The following is a 22,177-nucleotide window of genomic DNA, read 5'->3' on the forward strand; positions in this document are numbered from 1 at the left end:
CATACTAGATTTTTTTTTTTTTTTTATCAGACCACGAAATGTCCTGAGCATGCCCTAACTATAGGAGACACCTTTAAGCCCGTACCATACTCAGCACCGGACCGGCCCAATTAAAGCGCAAAGTGCTGGTTAGATTGATTTTTTCATACAAGAGGAGGTTCGAACTCCTGACCTCTCTTAAGAACAAGTGATTAAAAACAAACATGAGCCAATATTCAATTCCATCAGATTAAGGTTTCATATTTGTACAAGTTGAAATAGCTACCCAACCAAGAATATGCCTCGGCAAATTAACTAATTATTGGCAAGTTCTTGGCTTGTTAAGGTCAATAGACTTTCCATACCAACACAACTTCGTATGTTTGACCTGGTGTTATAAGACGAGCCAATCCTAACTATTTTTTCGAGAATTTTTCGTTTGGACAAAAATATAGAGGCTTGAAGATAATTAGATCAATAACTTCCATTGTGATATGACAACAGTCCATAATCAATTCAATCAATAAGACCTTATCATTTGCAGCAGTTAAGAGTGTTATCCAAGTGTATTTACCTGACTTCAAACTTCACTTTAATTTGGCAGGACTTGCGACTCAAACGTAGTATAGATTTGCTATTCAGTACACCATGGTTAGGAGATAGAAGCGTCTTTATATTACTGTACAGAATTTGTTGAACATACACCCGTTTTTGCATACTTTAATCCTCACCTTAAGCAGATGACTTGCAAGCAATAGCAGAATATGGTTCATTCACCAACTTCAACAAATGGAATTCCCCTGCCATCAATTCGAGACAGTTAGTAAAGCATTTTCTCACACAAAAATATATTTAAACAGGCACAATTTATTAATTTCTGAACACTGCACTTTTTTTCTTTTGTCCCTTCAATTTAAATTAACAAGAAAGCATTACAAGTGAAGAAGAATGCACCCAGAAACCACTTTCTAGAGTTGAAAGGACAAGGAATGTTAGATAAGCAATCAAACTACCAGCAACCAGATATCTCATTATTTCCTAATCATTCTAGTCACCATTCAAAATCTTGACTCCATGTGCTGTGTTGTCGCTCATGTATTGAAGGCCAAGCAAGCAAGGTAGTTCCAGATTCCAAAAGAAACAGAGGCACATGTAACCAAGCTTTTTGGGAGGGAAAGGTAAATAGAGAAAAATCGAGTACAGAAGGAATATAGATGTACTTCCTATACTAAAGTTCCAAATGCAACTTACTAAGAAAAATTGATAGATAAGAAATTCATAACCTTGTAAATGAAGAAATTAGTTACCTCACTCAAGATCCAAATTTGAAATAACATTTGAGTAATAAAAGATATGGCACAATTTGGGTAGGATGAAGAAGCACTTCTTTTAACAAGTATATTGAAGAAATATGACTAAGTGTCGTAAATCAAAGGAATAAGGCAGAGTTAGGTCAGTAAGATAAATGGCTAAGTGTTTAGATGTAGACAACATGCAATCACCATATATGAGCTATGTTCTCTCTCTATAGGGCTTCAATGAAATTAAATCAACTCAAACACTATCAATGTTTTGGAATGCTTGTAGAGATTGTTATGTAGATTTGACTCGGACATTTCAGGTTCGACCCCAATCTCAATTTGCTTCAAGTTAGGCCCAAGGAAAAACTGTATATATCCAGACTCAAATTAAAGGCTCCTTCAATACACGGTTATCAAGGCCCCTCAATATTATGACATTTTATTGATTAAAGTTCTCACCAGTCACCACTCCTTGATGACAAGGATGGAATCAAAGTGTTATTCTAGGATTTGCAATCTGATATAATTAATTCCATTTGACCTGCTGTCCTTAAAAATGGTCTAATAACTCATACGAAATAAAGAAAGCAGATGTCCAAAGGTAAGCTTAGACTGAGCAATTCAAGGTAGTATCACATTTCTAACCCAAATTCAATTTGTATCAATTTATAGGTAATACGCACACATGTATTGCTCGAAATGATGAGTACGATGATACAGTTATTACAATTTACAATTTTAAAGGGACTAATACACCTCAACTCAACACTGAGTCAATGAATAATATAATATAATCACAATTTTTCTACATCAACTCAAAAAGGAAACTAATACATAAACCCCTTAATCAAGAAGCCTAAAAAACCCTCAATAAAGGGACTAGTACACCTCAAACTCAAAAATGTATGAACTGGGGATTGATCCCTTAAGCTTAAGTCAGGGTTGCCTCCCAATAGCCAACAGGTGAATATCTCTCCCTCTCTCTCATTTTATATGTACACACACACATATATTACAAAACATGAGCCATTTTGAAGAATTCAAGTAAAATCCTTAACTTGTAATAGTCTAATCCTGAAATTTGAGCGCAAGAATCAAACTTCAATAAAATCAAGTTTTAAAGTTCTGTTTTGGGATTGATTCATTTTAGCCGTTGTTCTCAGTTATCAGCATATATTTCGTGCAACAGTACATTTCTTCCAAAGCAATGCTAGGCCTACAATGTGCTAAGGCAAGCAATTCAAGTATTAACAGAAAGAAAAGAGCAACAAATTTCTTACCAGCCTCCATGTCTTGAGAAGTAATCATTATCAAGTGATATAGCAAGTGCAACAGCTACTGCTCGCTCAGAGAGGGTTAGTGGACGAACTACATCTAACTCTTGGATCTACATGGGAGAGTAAAAAACATAGTTTAGAAGAAGAATAAAAACAATAATCTTACTAACCTATGAATCTTCATAAGATGGTTTACCCCTCCAACTGGAGCAATACTGGAATCAGCTTTACCAAATTGGATCACATACTGGCCAGCATCAGTAAAAATCTGCAATATACAGATTATAAGTAACAGGCATTCATACTTCTTTATTTCTTTAGAGAGGGTTGAGTAAGAAGTCAAGTTAAAGTACTGTAAAGCATGCAACTAAGAAATGTATTTTAATTATTAAATAGACGATCATAAGAGATGTTTCTTCATAGTTAAACGAAGCAAATGTGAAGCTTTTACATGTTAGTACCAGTTCTCATACCTTGGTGGCTGTGGAGGAAAAACCATCAACCACCAAGTCAAGGCTCAAGAATGATAAAGAGAAAGCTATTTATGTAACTGTTATAAAAACAGAGAAATAAAATAAAATGATGATGATACATATTTGAAAGGTTTCAACCAAAGCCATTTAGGGATAAAACATAAATAAATACATAACAGGAGAAGTCAATATTCAAATTTGCTAAATGAAGTATACCACTAAAACTAAAGACTAACCTCAAAACCAAATCCCCTCCAGTCACGATCTATCTGAGCCAGCACTTTCCCATCAATGTCCTTTAATGTAAAAGTCCAGTTCCAAAAGCCAGGATTCTCAACCACAGCAAATTGGTCGTTACTGCAACACAATAGAAAATCTTTTCATTATTTGGATAAGTTTGATGAAATGATAACAATTAATTAAAATTAGCTGGAGTCAACATCGGACATCCAGGAAGTGAAAAACAAGCACAATGCAACTAAAAGTGTAGACTTTTCTTTTTCATGCCCATGATGCTTAAATCCTGAAATATGGTCCTGTCACAAATTTGAAATAGATCACCAGATTTGGCATTTGGATTAACATTGTCTAAATAAGTTGAAAGAGATCAGCATTAGAAATTTGCTACACTGAATTTCTTACTTCAACACTATTAAGCACCAGAACCATTAATATTATGCATATAGTGAGGCCCGAAAAAAATCAATAATTGGGCAAAAATCTATGAATCGAGAGTTATCTAATGGTGTGCTTGTATTAAAAGTTGAAATATCTCAGAAAAAGTTACAGATCTGCAGTCCATATTTGTTTCAGACCATTTTGACTCCACTTAAGAGACAAATTGCATTTTTCTATGCTTTAGAGTGATCTTCCAGCACTAACAGGAAAAAAATCAAATAAGACAGTAAAAAACTGATCTTCCCTCTCATAGCATATAGCTTGATATCCTATAAAGAACTATGTTAAATATATTCCTTAAAAAATAACATAAAATATGTGATTTAAACTCTTACCAGTTACTATGTATAATTATTATTGCTTAATGAATCACATGTTCTATATTAAACATCAATCAACAGTGTAACGCAGAAATTCATGTGCATGCCTTGTCCTTTGATCAAGGTATATCCAAATAATTTTCCCTTAAATTCAGTAAACTTAATTAAACTTTAAAACACTAATTTAAGCAGCAAAAACTGATGCATTTCACCATTTGTACTTTTGTAGTTTCATAAAACTTATGATTATGGACTGCAATGATAGTTTATGACTTATATGACTCATAAAATATGTTATGCAATCTATAGTTCATATTTGTTGACAAGTGCTAAAAGTCAATTATTTAATCCATAATCCCAATATCTGAATAAATAAGCTTCATCAAACAGACACGTGATATCTTAAGCAACATCAGCCTATTCTATGGCAAAGAGGAAATCATTCATAAACGCCTTCTGCAGATTAAATGCCTGCTTAATTGCAAAGTCTACGACTGGTAACTCATAGGGGGCTATCACTGGTGAAAGATATCAATAAATCTATCAATCAATTTCTGAACGTGACAGCTAAAGTTCAATTCCAGGAAATGTTGGTTTCAGATAATCACATTCAGAGGAAAAAGATATTACCCCAAATACAGATCATAAATTCTTCTCCAGAGATGCCATCTTCTGTGGACTACTCCTATTTCCTGAAAGCAGATATCTAGTGACATAAAAACTACTTATATACAACACTATCAAGAAAATGTTGATGAGTGTAGGAGATAGAACAAAGCCATTTTTTACTAAGGAGCGCAAATAACATACTTTTCCATTTATCTCAGCATAAATTGAGCTGGTGATCCACCAAAAGGGCCTTCGTACCTGATTGTAACCAGAATGCAAGGTAAATCACAAAAGTCAAGCATTTAGATATATAGATACTTGTAATGTGTGCATGAAACACCCTAAAATAGAAGCACATTACAGTTCCTGATAGTTCAAATATGTAGAAAAAGGTACTTGAAATTCATACCCTGAAAAGCTCATTACCCAGACCATCAGTTATATAAGCCACAAAAGGCCGTCTTAGGCGAAGCAACTGCATAGTAGCAAAATAATCAATTCTTTTAAAGAGAAGATTCAAAACAGTAAAGCACTGTGCTGATAACAAAAATGCAGCATTCTTAGTTGCCCAGTTTGGCATCACGAGAGAAAAGTACTAGGAGTAGTCAAGGATATGATGAAGTTCTGATGCGGGCTGGGGACATGGATATGATGCAGGAAGGCAACAATATTTTCATCAATTATTCATTAGATGTTTTAGTAAGATTAAAATTACTTAATAGTTCCTCTCAAAAAAAAAATTACTTAATAGTTAGTTGTCTTAGTCTTTTAGGTGTTCTACTAATTTGATACAATTAGAAGTCTTTGTCTTAATTAGTTATCTACTCTTGAAGTGATTATTAGTTATTCGAGTCTTGTATATTCCCTATTATAAAAAGGGAGAATTCATTGGATTAATGGGAAGCAGAATCCCAAAAAAGGGACTGAGGGAGTTTAGAGTCTCAACCAAACCCAACCTTTAAGTGTAGCAAAACACTTCTTCATATTCATTCTTCTGCACGTGACATAGACCGTGACATTTGGTTCCGTTGCCTGCATCATGGGCAGCTCACTTTCGGACAATTCGGAATTCAAAGCTCTCAAAGAACCAATATTCGAATGAGTTGATGGGGGCTAGGGGCATGGATATAATGCAAGAAGGCAACAATATTTTCATCAATTATTTATTAGATGTTCTAGTAAAATTAAAATTGCTTAAAAGTTAGTTGTCATAGTCTTTTAGGTGTTCCTATTATTTTGATTCAATTAGTAGTCTTTGTCTTAACAGTTATCTAGTCTTAAAGTGATTATTAATTATTGGAGTCTTGTATTTTCTCTATTATAAAAAAGGGGAGAACTCATTGGATTAATGGCAAGCAGAATTTTAAATCCCAAAAGGGGACTAAGGGAGTTTTGAATCTCAAGCAAACCCAGCCTTGAAGTGTGGCAAAACACATCTTCCTATTCCTTCTCCTGCCCGTGATGTAGACCACATAACATTTGGTTCCGTTGCCGGTGTCATGGGCAACACACTTTTGGACATCCGGAACTCAAAGCTCTTAAAGAATCAGTGAATGAGTAATGAAAGAGTACTGCATACGTCTCGGAGAATTAGGTGAAGATGATAGCAAACTAAAGCAGTCGATAAGTAAATTCCTCAAGGGCCAAGACAAAACACCAAAAATCAATACACCAACTTCCTCAAAAATTCAGCAAGCAAAGGGTGATGTTATTTCACTCAGCATGGATGATTCATCCTCCACAATTATTGATCACCCATATCTTGAGATAGCGCCAATGCAAGCCAGTGTTTTGGCCGATCAACCTCATGTGGGTGATAATTCAACATGGAGGGTTGCTGATTTTCCAAAAACTAACGATGTGTCCTTTCCAAAAATTGTCTAGCGCACAGAGCGGTTATTTCACCACTCCACCACCGCATCTCATTCCATGGTTGTGCTATATGCTACTGGTCAGGATTGGGCTACAAATAACTCACTCAAAGAACACCTAGGATTTGGGTCCATCTCATCACCGTTGTTGGCTCATCAAATGATCCTTCACAAGCTAATTGTGGCTTTACCATCTGCAATTCTTTCAGTGACCCCATTTGATTATGGGAAGTCTTAGCTACATAATACAAGAGGTTACTAGTCTTCAAGCTTGAGGACAAGCCTGATGCCTTGGAGGGGTGTAATGACGCGGGTTGGGTACATGGATATGATGCAAGAAGGCAACAATATTTTTATCAACTATTTATTAGATATTTTAGTTAGATTAGAATTGCTTAATAGTTGGTTGTCTTAGTTGTTTAGGTGTTCTAGTTATTTGATTCAATTAGAAGTTTTTGTCTTAATTAGTTATCTAGTCTTAAAGTCATTATTAGTTATTGGAGTCTTGTATTTACCCTTTTATAAAAGGGGAGAATTCATTGGATTAATGACAAGCAGGAGTTTTAAATCCCAAAATGAGAGTAGGAGACTAAGGAAGTTTTGGGTCTCACGCAAACCCAACCTTGAAGTGAGGCTTTCACTTCTTCCTAATTTCCTATACCTTCTTCTGCCCATGACATAGACCATAACAAATTCCTTCCAATCAAGTATTTATTTTAAGAAATAATAAGATGGTTTTAAAATGCTTTGATACAACTCTAGTGCAGTAGAGCATAGAAATCATAAAAGTTGGCATATAAAAAATGTCTATTTGTTGCTGTGTTGCCCCTATGTAGTCCTTTTTCTCCATAAGATAAAATTCAACAAGCATTTTGATGTATTTAAGTTCATTTCTCAAATAACAATAAAATGTGGAGTTTATAAAAAGGCAAGAACTGTGAGAACTTAATAAAAGAAGATTTCCTAAAAAAAAGATAAATGCTGTGAACTAGTGAGTCGTAGGGTAACTTGAGTCAATCTCAAAATTCACATTTTGTACAAAAAAGGAGCCACTCTCCTATGTATCTCTCATGTTAGGCTACTACTAGATTAACAGAAATACTTCTGACATAATGGGGGACAGTGGATCTCAGCCACCCGCAAGATCTTTGAACTCATTATTTCTTATCCATAAGCTTGGATAGTTGGACAAAATAAAGCTCGTGGCAACTGGCAAGTAGTAAGTAGCTATAAAATTTCTGGTTGTAAGGAAAGAATAAAACCTCCAACTTGAACAAATAAACAATAAAACCTACAATTTCAACAAAAGCTACATGTATGGACTTTATAGAGAGAAAACCAAAAAAAAAAAAGTATACCTGTCTTGCAAGCAAATTACTCTTTTCACGGATATAACCTGCAGGCTGAAACGACAATTCCAGAGTGGGAAAGTAAATTGTTATGAAAGGCATTTTGTCTAAACAAAAACTAATGCATCGAAGCAATAAAATGATAATAATGTACATACCGATTGTGGGTAGCATACATCTACAATAGCATATCGGTTTTCCTGCAATTAAGAGGCCATACAATGATTACATCCTCTTCAGAACAAATATCAATATGATGCAGGAGAATACAAGTTGGAGAAGGACAAAGTCAGCCTTGTAAAAGCTGGAAAGCATAGGACTTTGAGAAAGTAAAGAAGTGGTATGACTATAAAGCGAAATAATTTGCCAAAGACCTTATAGTCAAGTAGCATTAGCCTATGACTTTAGGTAGGAGGTCATAGTATCAATAACCAGCCCCATAATTTGCCCACAAAATGACTATTGAATAAAGTGCCTCAATCATTTATACTTTTCAGGAGGAATTGGCGAACTTACAAATACCTTCATGGAAGCTAGCCAAACCTGAATGTAAATTTGATTGCAGATAAAATGGTTCATTTAAGGTTGATTTAAAGGGAGGGGAGACTTTGATCAGATGCATTGGAACTTAATATTTGAAATCTACAGATAGACATTGATAGGAAATGCATATACTATATCGGTTCTGCACTTCTTTGATCAAAGTTATATACAATTTATACATAACTTGATTGGTAGAACCATCAATGTACCTTGAGAAAGTATCTTTGAAAGATTTGAAGGGCTTAGAGGGTTAGAGTTATCCCATTATATTCTCCTCTCCTTTCCATATTGCAACATAGTCATCATCAAAATGATGAGCAGGGAGCATATAGAAGCTCTAATAATATGAAGCTTTGGTATGAAAATAGGATTTCAACAATAATTATTTTTAAAAGCACAACATAGCCAGAAACTCAGCAAAGTAACACATGTTCCCTCCCTTTTGTCGATGTGTCTTTGATTTGAAATTCTTTATCGAATAAGATAATAACATTAACCAAAGCATGCTAAGAGTTTTCAAGTCCAAAATTAGAGAAATCTTTCCTATAAACCAAATAATCTAAGATACTCAAGGCAATTCAATCAATTAATTTTAGAACTTACTTGCTCAAAGCCAAGAACAAGATTTGCCCATTCTATATCTCTAGTAATCAGCAAGTTGGATCTAGCAAGAAGAGGAGCAACCATAGCCTGAAAGAAGAAAAAGGGAAAGGCAGGTCATTTCCAAAGAATTTCAAATAATAAAATGCAGGATGGTTAAAATTATTTAGTTAGTACATCGATACCATGTTGTTTATAATTGAACTCCCATCATGGATGGAGTGCTTAAACATTTGACTTAAAATCTTTAACTATCAATTACCAGATTCCCACATTCATATCTAAGACTTCAAAACTATCATCACCAACCTATTCCTCCCATGGGCTTCCCACTATCAACAACTGCTTCATATATTTTTATGATTAAACATCCATAAGCGAAAGTAATATCAAGTTTCTCTGCCACCCCTATAATTCAAGAGTGCATAAAAAAGGTGAAGTTTGAAAAGATTGAGGACAGAAAATAAGTTTCATCAATAAAAAGACCAAGAATCAAAGATTATAAGTGAAAGGAAATAATTCTATCAGAAGCATGTTTAGACTTTACATTACAGAAGAAATCATAGAACGATCCATAATTTTCAAAGTGAATATTACAGACCAAACAGCCCTACTTACACTGTTCAGAAAGTATATATATAGTAAATAAGAGACAAAACATGACCTAATACAAAGCACTTAAGAAATACATTGAAAATGAAGAGAGAAGTCCAAGGTTTGTTATGTTTCTACTCATCTAATTACAACAATATAAAGTGTACCAAACATATAAAATCTGATCACAGGATGACAGCTTTGTTCTTTTTAAATCCAGGGAGAGAGGAGACAAGGTAACCTTACCTCCTCAGGTGATGAAGGTTGCAGAATACCCGTCACAGATTGGCTAGGCGGTGGTTGTCTAAGATTTGGCTTTGCTTCTTGAAAGGATTTTTCCTCTGCAGCAGAAGCACCAGAGAAATGTCTTCCGGATGGAAATTTGGAAAGGAATTGGCTATCAGACCCCGACTCACCATCGTTCAAAGATCTATGACTTCTTGGTCTTCGTTTTACACCAGACTGCTTCATCTTTCTATCTGCAACCCAAAGCTGTACAAAAAAATCTCTGCTCAAATCAGGATCATTTTGTGCACTCTGGCCAAATTGACGAGATACGATCATTAGAGGATGCTGCAGGCCTTGGATATTTCTCACAACAGGACCGGACAGCTTAACCATTGGTAGCATGTTTCTTCCAGAGTTCAATGATTTGGAAAGATATATGTTTCTTGGATCAGTTTGAGAAGGCAACATTGATGATGCATATCCTCTATGCAGTTTCAAACAAAAGAAAGGATTCTCTTCAACAACCAGAATCCCATTCATTTGCTTGTTAGCCATCAAACATTGTGATGACTTGTATTTTCTGGCTAAACAACGCACATGCTGCCTCCAGCTCATTTGAGAAAACTGTTATAAGACACATACAATGCCATAATTAATTGAGGTAGAATATAGCAACGTTCAAAACAAACTCAGAACCCAAAATGTTCATATAAGCCATTGAAGATAATGTCATTAAACACTTTCTGCACAGCAAGATGGAAGCAGATAATGTTCAAATTATCATGGATTCTATGACCTGAATACAATAAAATTGCATCAGTTTGCAAGCATATACAGGTGCAGAATACTTAACATACACACACACAAGCACATAAATATACATCTAAAAATCTAAAAATACAACAAATTACACAAGCTTGTATGGAGAAATTAACAAGCAATAAATATTCTGTATTTGTTTTGAACATAATCACAGGACCACTATTATCAACCAGGTTCAAAGACTTCTCAAATTATGTTATCATATCAAAAGAATGCAATGATTTTGAAATAATGTATAATCAAGAAGATAGTTACAATATACTCATGGAAAATCACAAACACTCATATATCATAATTTCATGGAGTAGTGAACCACATTCTCCGAAAATAAATGGTGAAAAATTATAAAACTATTAACAAGAAGTCAAGAAATCAGCATCAAAAGATAGATTTTTCTCATATGTTTTCCATAAAAACAAAAAGTTAGTCATCTGAAGTTCTAATTTTAAACTTAGTTCATAAAATCACTGCATCAAATTAAAGTATGCCACACTTCCCTGAATATCACTAATTTTACCGAAGTATGCATGAAGGTGAAACAAAAAATTGGAAAAAACGGTGCCAAACTGGTATGTCAAAGAACAAAACAAAGGTATCCAAAGACAAGGTTTATCGTGTAATCACTCACCGATAAGGGGAACGCCGAGTGAGGTTTTCTTAGTGTCGGAGTCTGAGATTTGAGAGTGTTGTGTTCCTGCCCACCGGAGAAGAAGGCGAAGAAATGCGAGATTTCAGTCCGTATAAATTGAAAGAAAATTTACGTATCGACCATCGATCAAGATGATGGAAAAAAAATGGAATGAAATTTGCAAAAGCGATGGCATCTTTCGTAGAATAAAATGTGAGTTTTTTCTCCACGATCCAGACTTAGGGAGTAGGGAATCGAACACGCGCCCTCTAGACTATAGGGCGTAAGATAAACCAGTTTGGCTAGACCAGACACTTAAAATGTCATTTGTTGTATAAATAGTACTCCGTATTTATTTATTTTTATTTTGATCCTATAGATACCCCTCATCCCTCATTGTAGAAATGATCCCAAAAATGGTTTGCATGGGTAGCTCAATTGATCGCAGGGGTGAAATTTGTCACAAAAGACTAATAATCAAGTCTCATCAGTACCTGAAAATTAAGAGGCTCCTTGTGCGCAGTGAGCAAAAGTACCCTTCCACAAACTGTCGGGCCGAGGTATGGGAGCGCCTGGGTGGGCAATTCCACCTTTTTGTCACAAGAAATCACCAAAAATTAAGATAATCAATTCTTCTTCCTTCAGCTATAATACTCCGAATTTCAGTTATTATTGTTATTGTTATTATATATTATTCTTCTTATTCTTATTATTCTTATTCACAACACGTTATCAGCACAAAGTCTCAGATTCAACTATTATATAGGTAAGCTTTTTTATATATTTTATAATATTTTATCCAATATTACAAATACGTCTAACCTTACAAATCTTGAGTTTGTGGGACTTGACATATTTGAAAAAAAAATTACCTTTCGTGATTATTGGATGCTGAAATGCATTTGAATGCAAAGGGTCTCGGTGATACTATCAAAGATGATAATAATGCCCTGATGCAAGATCAGGCTAAGGCAATGGTTTTCATTCACAATCATCTTGACCAAGAGTTAAAAGATGAATATCTCACCGTGAAAGAACCCTCTGAACTCTGGTAAAATTTAAAAGAAAGATAGGATGATCAGAGGACATTAATTCTCCCGAAAGCCCATTACGACTGGCTTTACTTGCGATTGTAAGATTTCAAAACCTGAGCAAATATAATTCTACTATGTTCAAAATTAGCTCTCAGTTATTATTATATGAAAAAAATTTTATTGATGAGGATATGTTCGAGAAAACCTTCTATACTTTCATGCATCCAATAGGTGCTTAAACAACAATATAGAGAGAAAGGTTTTACAAAATATTTTCAATTGATTTCATGCCTTCTTGTGGCTGAACAAAATAATGAGTTGTTGATGAAAAACCACTAGGCACGTCCCATTGGTTCAATCCCATTCCTTGAAGTGAATGGTAGAGCTTTCAATGCGGGCTAGCGGGGTGGGGCCCGCCTTTGTGGCGAGGCGGGCTAAAAAGCCTGCCAAAATGCGGGCCTAAGGATGGTCAGATCCCCCTCCCCCCCCCCCCCCCCCGCCCTAGGCCTGCGGGGCTCGCCAACTTTTTTTTTTGTTTAACTATGTCAGTAATACTAATTCAGTCTATACACAATAAGTCTGTAATACACAATACATTGACAGTAAATCAGTAATATTAATATACAAATAATCATATACAGTGGCGGACCCAGGATTTTTCTTCAGTGGGGGCAAAGAAGCAAATGGAAAATAAATTCAAAAATGTTCAAATACAAGATTCAAATACAAATAAGATAGTTAAAATACAAAATACATTCTAGATTACAATACAAGGTTTATGATGAACTACGGGATAACATTTTCCTCTACGCTCTTTCATATTTTGAAATCGTTGCAGAACTGCTTCATTTGAAACTTGATCAAAAATATCTTTTTTCAACATACGGCACTAAGAAATCATTTAATAAATCATCGCTCATCCAATTGCGTAAATCATTAACAGAAATAACAGAATCATTAAGCATATTGCTTAATCATTAACAGATTAATAAATGCTTAAATCACTCATCCATCTTAACTAACCATACTGCTTGGTTGGTTTTGTTTTTCAATCCCTAACCTCTGAATGGCAAAACCCAAATTGGCAACACAGTATCACTAAATCACTTGGGAATAGTTCGAAGTGCCAAAAACAAAAACAAAAGTGCCCAAAATTATTTAGATGAGAAGCCCCATCAAATGGATTGGTTCAAAGTCTTAATGATTAAGCAACAAGCATATATTTACAGAATTACAGAATCATTATAACATTATTGCTTAATCATTAACAGATTAATTTAGGGCAAACATAAAATAACCAAATTAGGATTTAGGGCAAATTATAATTTAACAAATTAAACATGGGCAGATTAGGAATTTAGAATTTAACAAATTTAACAAATTAGGATGCCAATTAGGATTTAGCAATTCAAAAACCAATTCAATAATTAAGGCAAATTAGGATTTAGGGCAAAATGCAAAATTAAGTGAACATGGGCAATGAGCAGAGTAGAATTAAGCAAACAAATTGAAGTATTGAACATTTGAACAAAGGATATTGAATGAGAAGGGATCGGAGTTGAACCTGGCAGTTGCGAGGCAGCGGAGTCGTCAATCGTGGGTGTTGGCGCTGGTAGTGGCGTCGGAAATCAGGGAGCTCACGGAGGCTGAGAGCAGATGGAACTCACGGTCATGGGAGAGAAGAGGAGAGACGGTCAGACGGAACTAGGAGACTTGCGGTGGCGTCAGGCTTCAGGCTTCAGGCTTCAGCTCTCCTCGCATCGCAGCAGGCAATGAAACAAATGAAATTAAAAAAAAAATTATATATATAACAGCTTTGGGGCTGAATAATTTTGGACAGCGGGGGCAGCCATGGCAGGTCCACCTCTGATCATATATACATACTCTGGGAAAAAATACACTGGAAAAAAACACACTGACAGTAACACAAATACACAATAATAAGTTAGTAAGATACGGAAGACTGGGCCGTCGGCTGAGAACTTGAGGAGTGAGAGCGAAAGGGAAAAATATTTTGATCAGGTTTTGAGTTTCGATTACTGATTAGGTGAATAGGTGATTTAGGATTTTAGGTCTCGGTCGCGTACAGACTACAGGCCTACAGGCTACAGCGTACTAGCGTTTTTTTAATAAGCGAGTCAGCCTGCCCCATCTAGCCGGGGGTTAGACGGGGCGGGCTCAAAAGTCCCTTTTTGGCAGTGCGGGCAGGTTAGTCCGGCAGCCTAAGACCGTTTTGACGGTTCTAATAAATGGTATGTCATATCATAATAAAAATCCAAAGGGTCGTGATCGTGACAATAGTTAGAATGAATTATTGAAAAATCATATCGAAGTTTCGACTGTACTCCATATGAGGATTGCCCTCTCTTATTTTAATATGATAGAATGTTTTTTTTTTTAAATTATTTTGATTAATATATATATATATATATATATATATATATATATATATATATATATATATAGTGAAAGGTTCCCGTGCGGTGAATGCTTCCCGTACGGTTGTGCGGTGGATTAATATGCGTGAGATTTGTACTCAATGTGCGTGAGTGTTGTGCTTAATGTGCCTGAGATTTGTACATAATGTGCGTGAATGTGTAAAATGCAACAGAAAATATTCATGTCAGCTTCTTCCCCATCCCCAGTAGCCATTTGACCCTCCCTGATGATAATGATGCGGAGGCGAGCTATGGTGGTTAAAAATTATGAGAATAATACAACAGAAATCCACACTTAGCTGTTGTGCAAATTTTATTGTGCGTACGTCATTTATATAAACATTCAACTGCACTGAAGGTAGCTGATAATCCAGAATCTATGGCCAAATTGAAGGAAGAAGTAACAAGAAGCTTGGGCGTTAATGTGCGTGAGTTTCTGTTCTGCTTCCTTCTGAGCTCGTAATTCTGAAATACGCACGCACATTAAGCACAAATCTCACGCACATTAAACACAATACTCAGGCACATTAAGTACAAAACTCACACATATTAACATGACGCACATTAAGTACAAATCTCAGGCACATTGAGTACAAATCTCAAGCACATTAAGTATAAAGCTCACGCACATTAATCCAACGCACATCCGCACGGGAAGAAGAAAATGCACATGATCCCTTCCCTATATATATATATATATATATATATATTCATGTTATATTAGACTATTATGTACAAATGATTATTTTGTGCACTAGTCATATATTAATTTTGGTATTAGTCATACTTTCATATAAGCTGTCATTTTTGCATAATTGAGCTAGAATATGTTATATGTCTTTACATCCAATTTGTGCATGATTGAAACATAAAATATTGTGATAAGCTTTTTAGAAATCATCATTCCACACATTGTATGGTGAATGCTATGACTATTATGTGACGATTGTTTGTGTGTCACAATTTGCTATCTTATGATTTATGGCTATGTCATAAAAGAGAATTTTTCATAATAATTATTTGAGCTAATTCCTTTTTTAGTCCTAGACTTATTAGGCGTTGGACAATTTTGGTCCTCCATAAAAAATAAAAAAAAAAAGTTGTCAATTTGTAGCCACGCTTATTGGTCGTTGGACACTTTTAGTCCTCCATCACTTGTGTCGTCTGTTGACCGTAAAAATGAAGGGCATTTCTATCTTTTATATGTCTTCTTCTAGTCCTTTTATTCCTCCATTCCAGTGGTTGTCGACAAGAAGAACAGAGTTCCAAGGCGTTCAAAGATGGCAGTTGTAACACTCCCAATTTTCATACATTCGAGCCTAGTAATTATCATACTTAAAAGGTAGATATGGAAATAAGAGTGAAGTTAAAGCAAATGCTAAACACCCAACAAGAAAGGAAAAGGGGATGGTACTCCGTAGCCACTCTTAATAGAGCGACTACCCGGACATCCCACAATAGGATAACATTCATAATTCACAAAGAAGGGGTTCACAAACCCAAATATCTGGAGTCTAAGCTCATCAACTAGTAAACAAGGCTCACAGGCCTAAGTGTCAAAGCACTATCAAGAGCTCAAGAAAGTAGTTTAAGCTACAAATGTCTACACATCAAGGGACGAGATGGAAGAATGATAAGGGAATACTAGGAACTAGAACAAAAATACTACTCTACTTCTAGCTCCAACTATGCGCGCTCAGCAATCATCAACCAGTCCTGAAAGGGGTTAAGTAAAAATACACAAAAATAACTCGTTAGCACGAATGCTAAGTATAAACTGCTCTACCCTGTAAAAATACATATAGATATAGATTTGAAAAATAGATAGTTTTATCATCACAACACGTTAAGTCAATCAAGATCATAGATAGAAGACAAGTAGGTTCACATACATACATACATACATACATACATACATACATACATACATATATATATATATATATATATATATATATTTATTGATATTAAACTCACATGTAAATGTAATTCATATGCGAACACTTATGCAAATCATGCTCAAGCTTACATGCTTACTACTCACTATCAAACACGGATAAAGCTCAAGTTAATAAACGAGGGAAAGAGTGAGGTGACATGCAATCTAGAGAGTAACACAGGTAAGGAAAAGGGGAAGGAAAACATGCTAACTTTGTAAGACTATAATATGCATAACCGTGGAAGTTAAGTGACATAAACAACTCAATCATAGTCATGAAACAACGGAATAACATGGTGAAACTAGTACTAAGCATGAAATTAATAATATATACTCTCTCTCATGAAAAATAGTATTTTTATAATTATAGGGATAATAGTATTGGAGGGGACATTTCACTTTCCATGAATTATATTTGTCTCATCAATCTCAACTGTAACATCATAATGGTGGGGATGTAGGAACTTCACCATGTGTGAATGAACCTATCTAGGCTCAGTAACTCGTTACTGGCCTAATCAACGTCTTGCCTACAAATCTCATAAGTAACTAGAAGCTGGACCGCTATCTTAAGTGTGCACACCCCTAACTGGGATTCCCAGCCCAGCGAGTAATAGCTCAAGCCCCAAAGTAAACCTAGAATTTTTCTACCAGGCTACTTTACATACATCCAGGATTTTTCTACCATAACTCATTTCACCACAACAATTCATCATTCTTTTCAAGGAACCGAAGTCCAAGCACCACCTCCAAAATATATACATTTTCCTCACATAATAGCACAATACGAATATAGTACACCAGTGACATTTTATTTCCAAAATGGGTTTCATTTAAAAGGACATATATACTAAGAATGTTAGATATACAATAGTCTAACTAATACTGAACAATAGTATACGAGAAACCTAACCTCGTATGATAGCGGAAGCGTATCATTTTGAAGAAACTAAAGACTCTATTAATCACTGAAGAATTTATTAAATGACAGTGCCCCACAAGTTAAATGCTTTTGTTCTAATAAATTTCATAATATTGTTGCAACATTTTCATAAATATGTTGCACAACCGAATGTTCAATAATTTGAACTTATGAATTTATATGAACAAATACAAGATTAATACTTGTGGAATCTTATGGACTTATTGTGTAACATACAATCCAATTTGAAACGTATGTAGCCAATTAAATCCATAAGCTTTAGTGGAGTATCTTAATGATTTTTTTCTAAATGATCACTCCCACTGATTAAAACATTCTTCAGCGAAATTAATAAAATGAACTTAATAATATACTTAATAATATACATACTCATAATTGATTTATTGACCAACTAACAAATGAAGACATAATTCCCCACCATTAGTTGGACATACTAAATAATCAATTTTTTGTTCCAATTAAAGTTCAATTAAATAATGAAGATATATTTCCCCACCATAGTGGGACATACTAAAAAAAAAAACAAAATACATCTTTCAAAACCAAGTTAGAATTTGGCTCAAAAAATACATTTTAACATTATTGGAATCCAAGAGGTATGTCAAATCACGTAACTTACTACAGTTAGTCCGAAGAACCGAGCAAGAGTCGTGGATTAATTAATAGAAGTGACTAAATTTTGGGAAGTGACTGAAAACATGTTTTGCCAATGCAAACCATGAACCTTAGAATTATAATTGAGCTAAATTTATAAATTCTAAGAAATTGTGATAAAATTATTATCTAATGGGTTGAAGGATTTATTGACATAAGACTTGCCCGTGGGCTAAAGTTTTAATTCTATTAAATCCAATTAAGAAACCCTTATGATAATATTTTTCACAATTACTAAAGAGCCAGAAGAATCTAGTGACATAAAACTTGCCTGTGGGCTAAAGTTTTACTCAATTAGATTCAACTGAAAAATTTATTTATGATGAAACCATTATCAAATGAGTTGAAGAATCAAATGACATAAAACTTGCCTGTAGGCTAAAGTTTTAGTCAATAAGATTCATTGCTATAATTATGATAAAAAACTTAAGAGATCATGTTCCTTTTCTTAATCCCTGTGGGCAAATTAAGAAATATGATCTAAAGTTTACATCATAAAACTAAACTTCATGATAGAATTAAAAATTATTTACAAATAACCATAAAGTAAATAAATTGATTTAATTCTATCATCACTGATAAAACTACTAAACTACATTCCGATACATAATTGCCTGTGGGCTAAATTATGACCGTAGTCTAGTATTTCATCCTGATTAATCATACAAATATAACGAAATTTCCTGTGGGCTAAATTTCATCATATTACATACAATTAATCACAAATGATATGTCCAAAACTTTATGTGATCAAAATAAACCGCTTAATATAAATGATTATCAAATCCTTGCCTAAACTTTATGTGATTAAAACTTAATAATCTTAGGTAGCTGAATATGCTGTAGCTATTCCTTAATTAACCAAGATTGAAAACTTAAGAGACTTCAGTAAATTAAAGATGCTTTGGCTATTCTTTAATGAACCGAAATCAAATCACGTTGGCAAGGAATACTTAAAATTTTGACAAACAGATTATACCAGATTGTGATGGGAAAATCTAAATATACTCCAAGGAAAGGTGGTTAGAGACTAAGTCTCACTGAAAACCAATTCCTTAAATAGAGTATCAATTTAAGGAGACTAGTGGCTCAAGATGTTCTTAACTCATGGCCATTAAAACTAATATGTCTCCCCGATTCATATATACTTAATGTATAACTGTTTGGGGGTATGAACCTAAAACTGTAGGGTATACACCAGAAAACTGTAGGGTTCACATATGATTAAAGCTTAAATGGTGAACTAAAAATAGCGGACTAAACGTGCTTAAATTCAGGCACTACCGCGACTAAAGTTTATGCATAAGTCCAACTTAAATAGGAACTAATATAATTCCATCTCAAAGTATGCATTGCTAAAGGCATAATAAAATTGCATAATTTAAAACATAATATTATGCTTAGGACAAATATGCATAAGTTAAACATTAAACTCATATATTCTAAATAAATTGCATAACTTAAAGCAATTTACAATATGAGATTTTAAAGTATAAATTTACTATTCATGAGTCCAAACCAAAAGAGACCCAACATTTTGAATAATAATGTATTGAATATATATTTTAAAATTTTTTTAAACTGTAAGCTCATGGCAAAAAGTTTTAATGCATAATGATCAAATTTATGAGAAATAACTGAATTTACAAATTCAAACAATATCAAACCAAAAGGATATGCTAGCATTTGTAAATCAAAATCTCACAAACCCTAATTGCATAATTAAACTTAATATTATGCACTTAATGTGATTGAATGCATAAAACAATCTAGAAAGTATGAACCAACTAAAGAATATGAATTTATACCAAATATTCATACTTAACCAAACATGGGCAATCAGAACTAAAATCATAATTCCAAGAACTAAATGCATTATGGAATTAATGGCAAAAGTCAATTGCCTAGCAAACATGTTTTTCCAAAATTACTAAATTGATTCAAAATCACTCTCCATAACTCAGTTAATAATAATATTATTATTATTATTATTATTAATGACAAAATTGCAAATAACCAAAATAGCAATAAATAGCCATAATAATATTATCACATTAAGTAGGAGACTAAATATGGAAAAACAGTGGTTAAAACCGCTAACATTTATAAACGTTTTCGGATAAAATTTTGAAAACTTAATAAAATTTGAAGTCCGAAAAATATTAATGTCCAGAAAATTATTTTCTGAACTGAAGTATTGTCACATAAATTTATTTGGAAACAGTTTAAGATGCATATCTGAATACCATAACAATATTACTGTTATCATTAATTAATTATTAATAGCAATAAGTAACATTAAAATCACTATTAACATTAGTAATGACAAACTAAAGTATGGTAATGCACTTTTAATGTTTCCATTTTCTAAAGATAAAATATGTGACTAGTCCAAATTAGCGGTTAACTGTAACTGTAGCACAAATTATCAACAATAAGCATAAAAGATAATTAATGGCTAACCTTAATGATGCAAACCGCATCTCCCCATTGCGCTAACAACGATGATGATCCACAAGAGAAGAAAAAACTCCAGAATTCTCCCATCCTCACTGTCTGTGTCAGTAGCCTCGATGCAGTGTCCAATGGTACATTTAAAAAATTTATTGGTAGGACTTAATTACCAACATTAATAGTCATGTAAAATGAAGTGGTAATCATGCCAATGTACCAAATATAGCAGATTACTATGAAATGATAATTATTATGAAAAAGTAATAAAATGAGATTAGCCCCTAAACTTAATAACAATAATTAATAATGCTAATTAATAATAACTACAATAAAGGCAAAACTGTAATTAAGGGATGCCAAATACTAATCTCAATTTACCACATAATAATTTACCATGACTATTATGATACTAATGGAGACTGAAGTTAAGGTAATAATCAATTTACCATTATACAAACAATATACCAACTATATTGTTGTTGCCATAAAATTAAAGACTTAATATTTTTATTAAGGCCCTGAAAAACTACTGATAGATTAAAAATTTAATCAACTTAAACAATAGTTATAGTTCTTAATGGTCAAAATAACAATTAAATCCTTAATGTCTCTAAACATGCCAAAACAATAATTATAGCACTTAATCACTCAAATTAGGCACATAACCTTCAATGACCCAAGTGAATTATAACATGAATAAAAAATGGTCTAATACTGAAGTAGACCCAAAACTTAATATTATTACCAACGATGAATACCAAAATATGGTGGTTAGTAATAATTAAAACTTAATAAACATGTTATAATCAAATAAAAGTGCTACAATTATTATTTAAATATCAATCAAAATGGTGGGATCCATACTTTAATATGACCCAAGATAGGTCCCAAATAGCTTGTTCAAAAATAGGTTCTAAAGTCCCAAAGACACATAAAACTAGAATATGCTCGAAAATTAAGGACATATATACTAAGAATAGATAGTAAGTATAGCTTTGAGAAAATAAGGGAAAAAGGATATGTATTTGGAACATAAAGTTTATTTAAAACAATACAAACTTATGTAGATGTGAATCACTTCATACTATTATCCACGTACTTCGACAAGTCATACATGCTCGGGCTACACTTACGAACTCACTTAAAGCATACCAAGTCATAATGCAAACCAAGGATCATACTCAACACTTATAATAATTTCAAGGTTGGTTCAAACATTAAGTAAGTGGATAAATCATGCTTTTGATGGAAAATAATTTTGTACACGTAGCATGTAACACATAATGACATTTAGAACAAGTCCCCGACTCCCACGAGCCACATAGACCCGCAAAACAACAAGTAGTTGGACTCGTAGCAAAACACGAGGTTCTGCTGTAAGGCCCTTTTAGCCGTGCGGGCTGGACAGTAGGGCGCGCCAACTGCAGCAGCCCAAGTATGGGT

The 22,177-nt window shown here is 33.9% G+C and overlaps 1 protein-coding gene across 2 annotated transcripts; it reads right to left on the reverse strand.

The window, feature by feature from the left end:
- Positions 1-433: 433 nt before the first annotated feature.
- Positions 434-14,156, reverse strand: LOC109183523 (altered inheritance rate of mitochondria protein 25). 2 transcript variants are annotated; one of them, XM_019333619.1, is made up of 14 exons: positions 13,871-14,153; positions 11,767-11,862; positions 11,273-11,338; positions 9,841-10,446; positions 9,004-9,090; positions 8,016-8,057; positions 7,867-7,911; positions 5,047-5,112; positions 4,839-4,895; positions 4,659-4,720; positions 3,267-3,387; positions 2,754-2,825; positions 2,561-2,667; positions 434-779 (listed from the first exon to the last, which is right to left on the reverse strand). In XM_019333619.1, exons 4-14 carry the CDS (start codon positions 10,435-10,437, stop codon positions 749-751), a joined length of 1,287 nt encoding a protein of 428 aa, XP_019189164.1. In that variant the 5' UTR covers positions 10,438-10,446; positions 11,273-11,338; positions 11,767-11,862; positions 13,871-14,153; the 3' UTR covers positions 434-748. The 2 variants fall into 2 exon arrangements, with proteins under 2 accessions (XP_019189164.1, XP_019189165.1); XM_019333620.1 differs by lacking the exons at positions 11,273-11,338; positions 11,767-11,862 and having other exon boundaries at positions 13,871-14,156.
- Between the last annotated feature and the right edge of the window lie 8,021 nt (positions 14,157-22,177).

The sequence above is a fragment of the Ipomoea nil genome, unplaced genomic scaffold (genome assembly GCF_001879475.1).
Source record: "Ipomoea nil cultivar Tokyo-kokei standard unplaced genomic scaffold, Asagao_1.1 scaffold1129, whole genome shotgun sequence".
Taxonomy (NCBI): domain Eukaryota; kingdom Viridiplantae; phylum Streptophyta; class Magnoliopsida; order Solanales; family Convolvulaceae; genus Ipomoea; species Ipomoea nil.

What these genes read in the sequence shown, in the direction of transcription:
- LOC109183523 (XM_019333620.1), bottom strand. Translation starts at nt 10,437, where the DNA reads ATGAGCTGGAGGCAGCATGTGCGTTGTTTAGCCAGAAAATACAAGTCA. An exon ending in ATGCTGAGATAAATGGAAAA is followed by an intron (nt 4,721 to 4,838) that starts GTATGTTATTTG and finishes ATCTGCTTTCAG; the next exon opens with GAAATAGGAGTAGTCCACAG. An exon ending in TTCTCAAGACATGGAGGCTG is followed by an intron (nt 780 to 2,560) that starts GTAAGAAATTTG and finishes AATTGATGGCAG; the next exon opens with GGGAATTCCATTTGTTGAAG.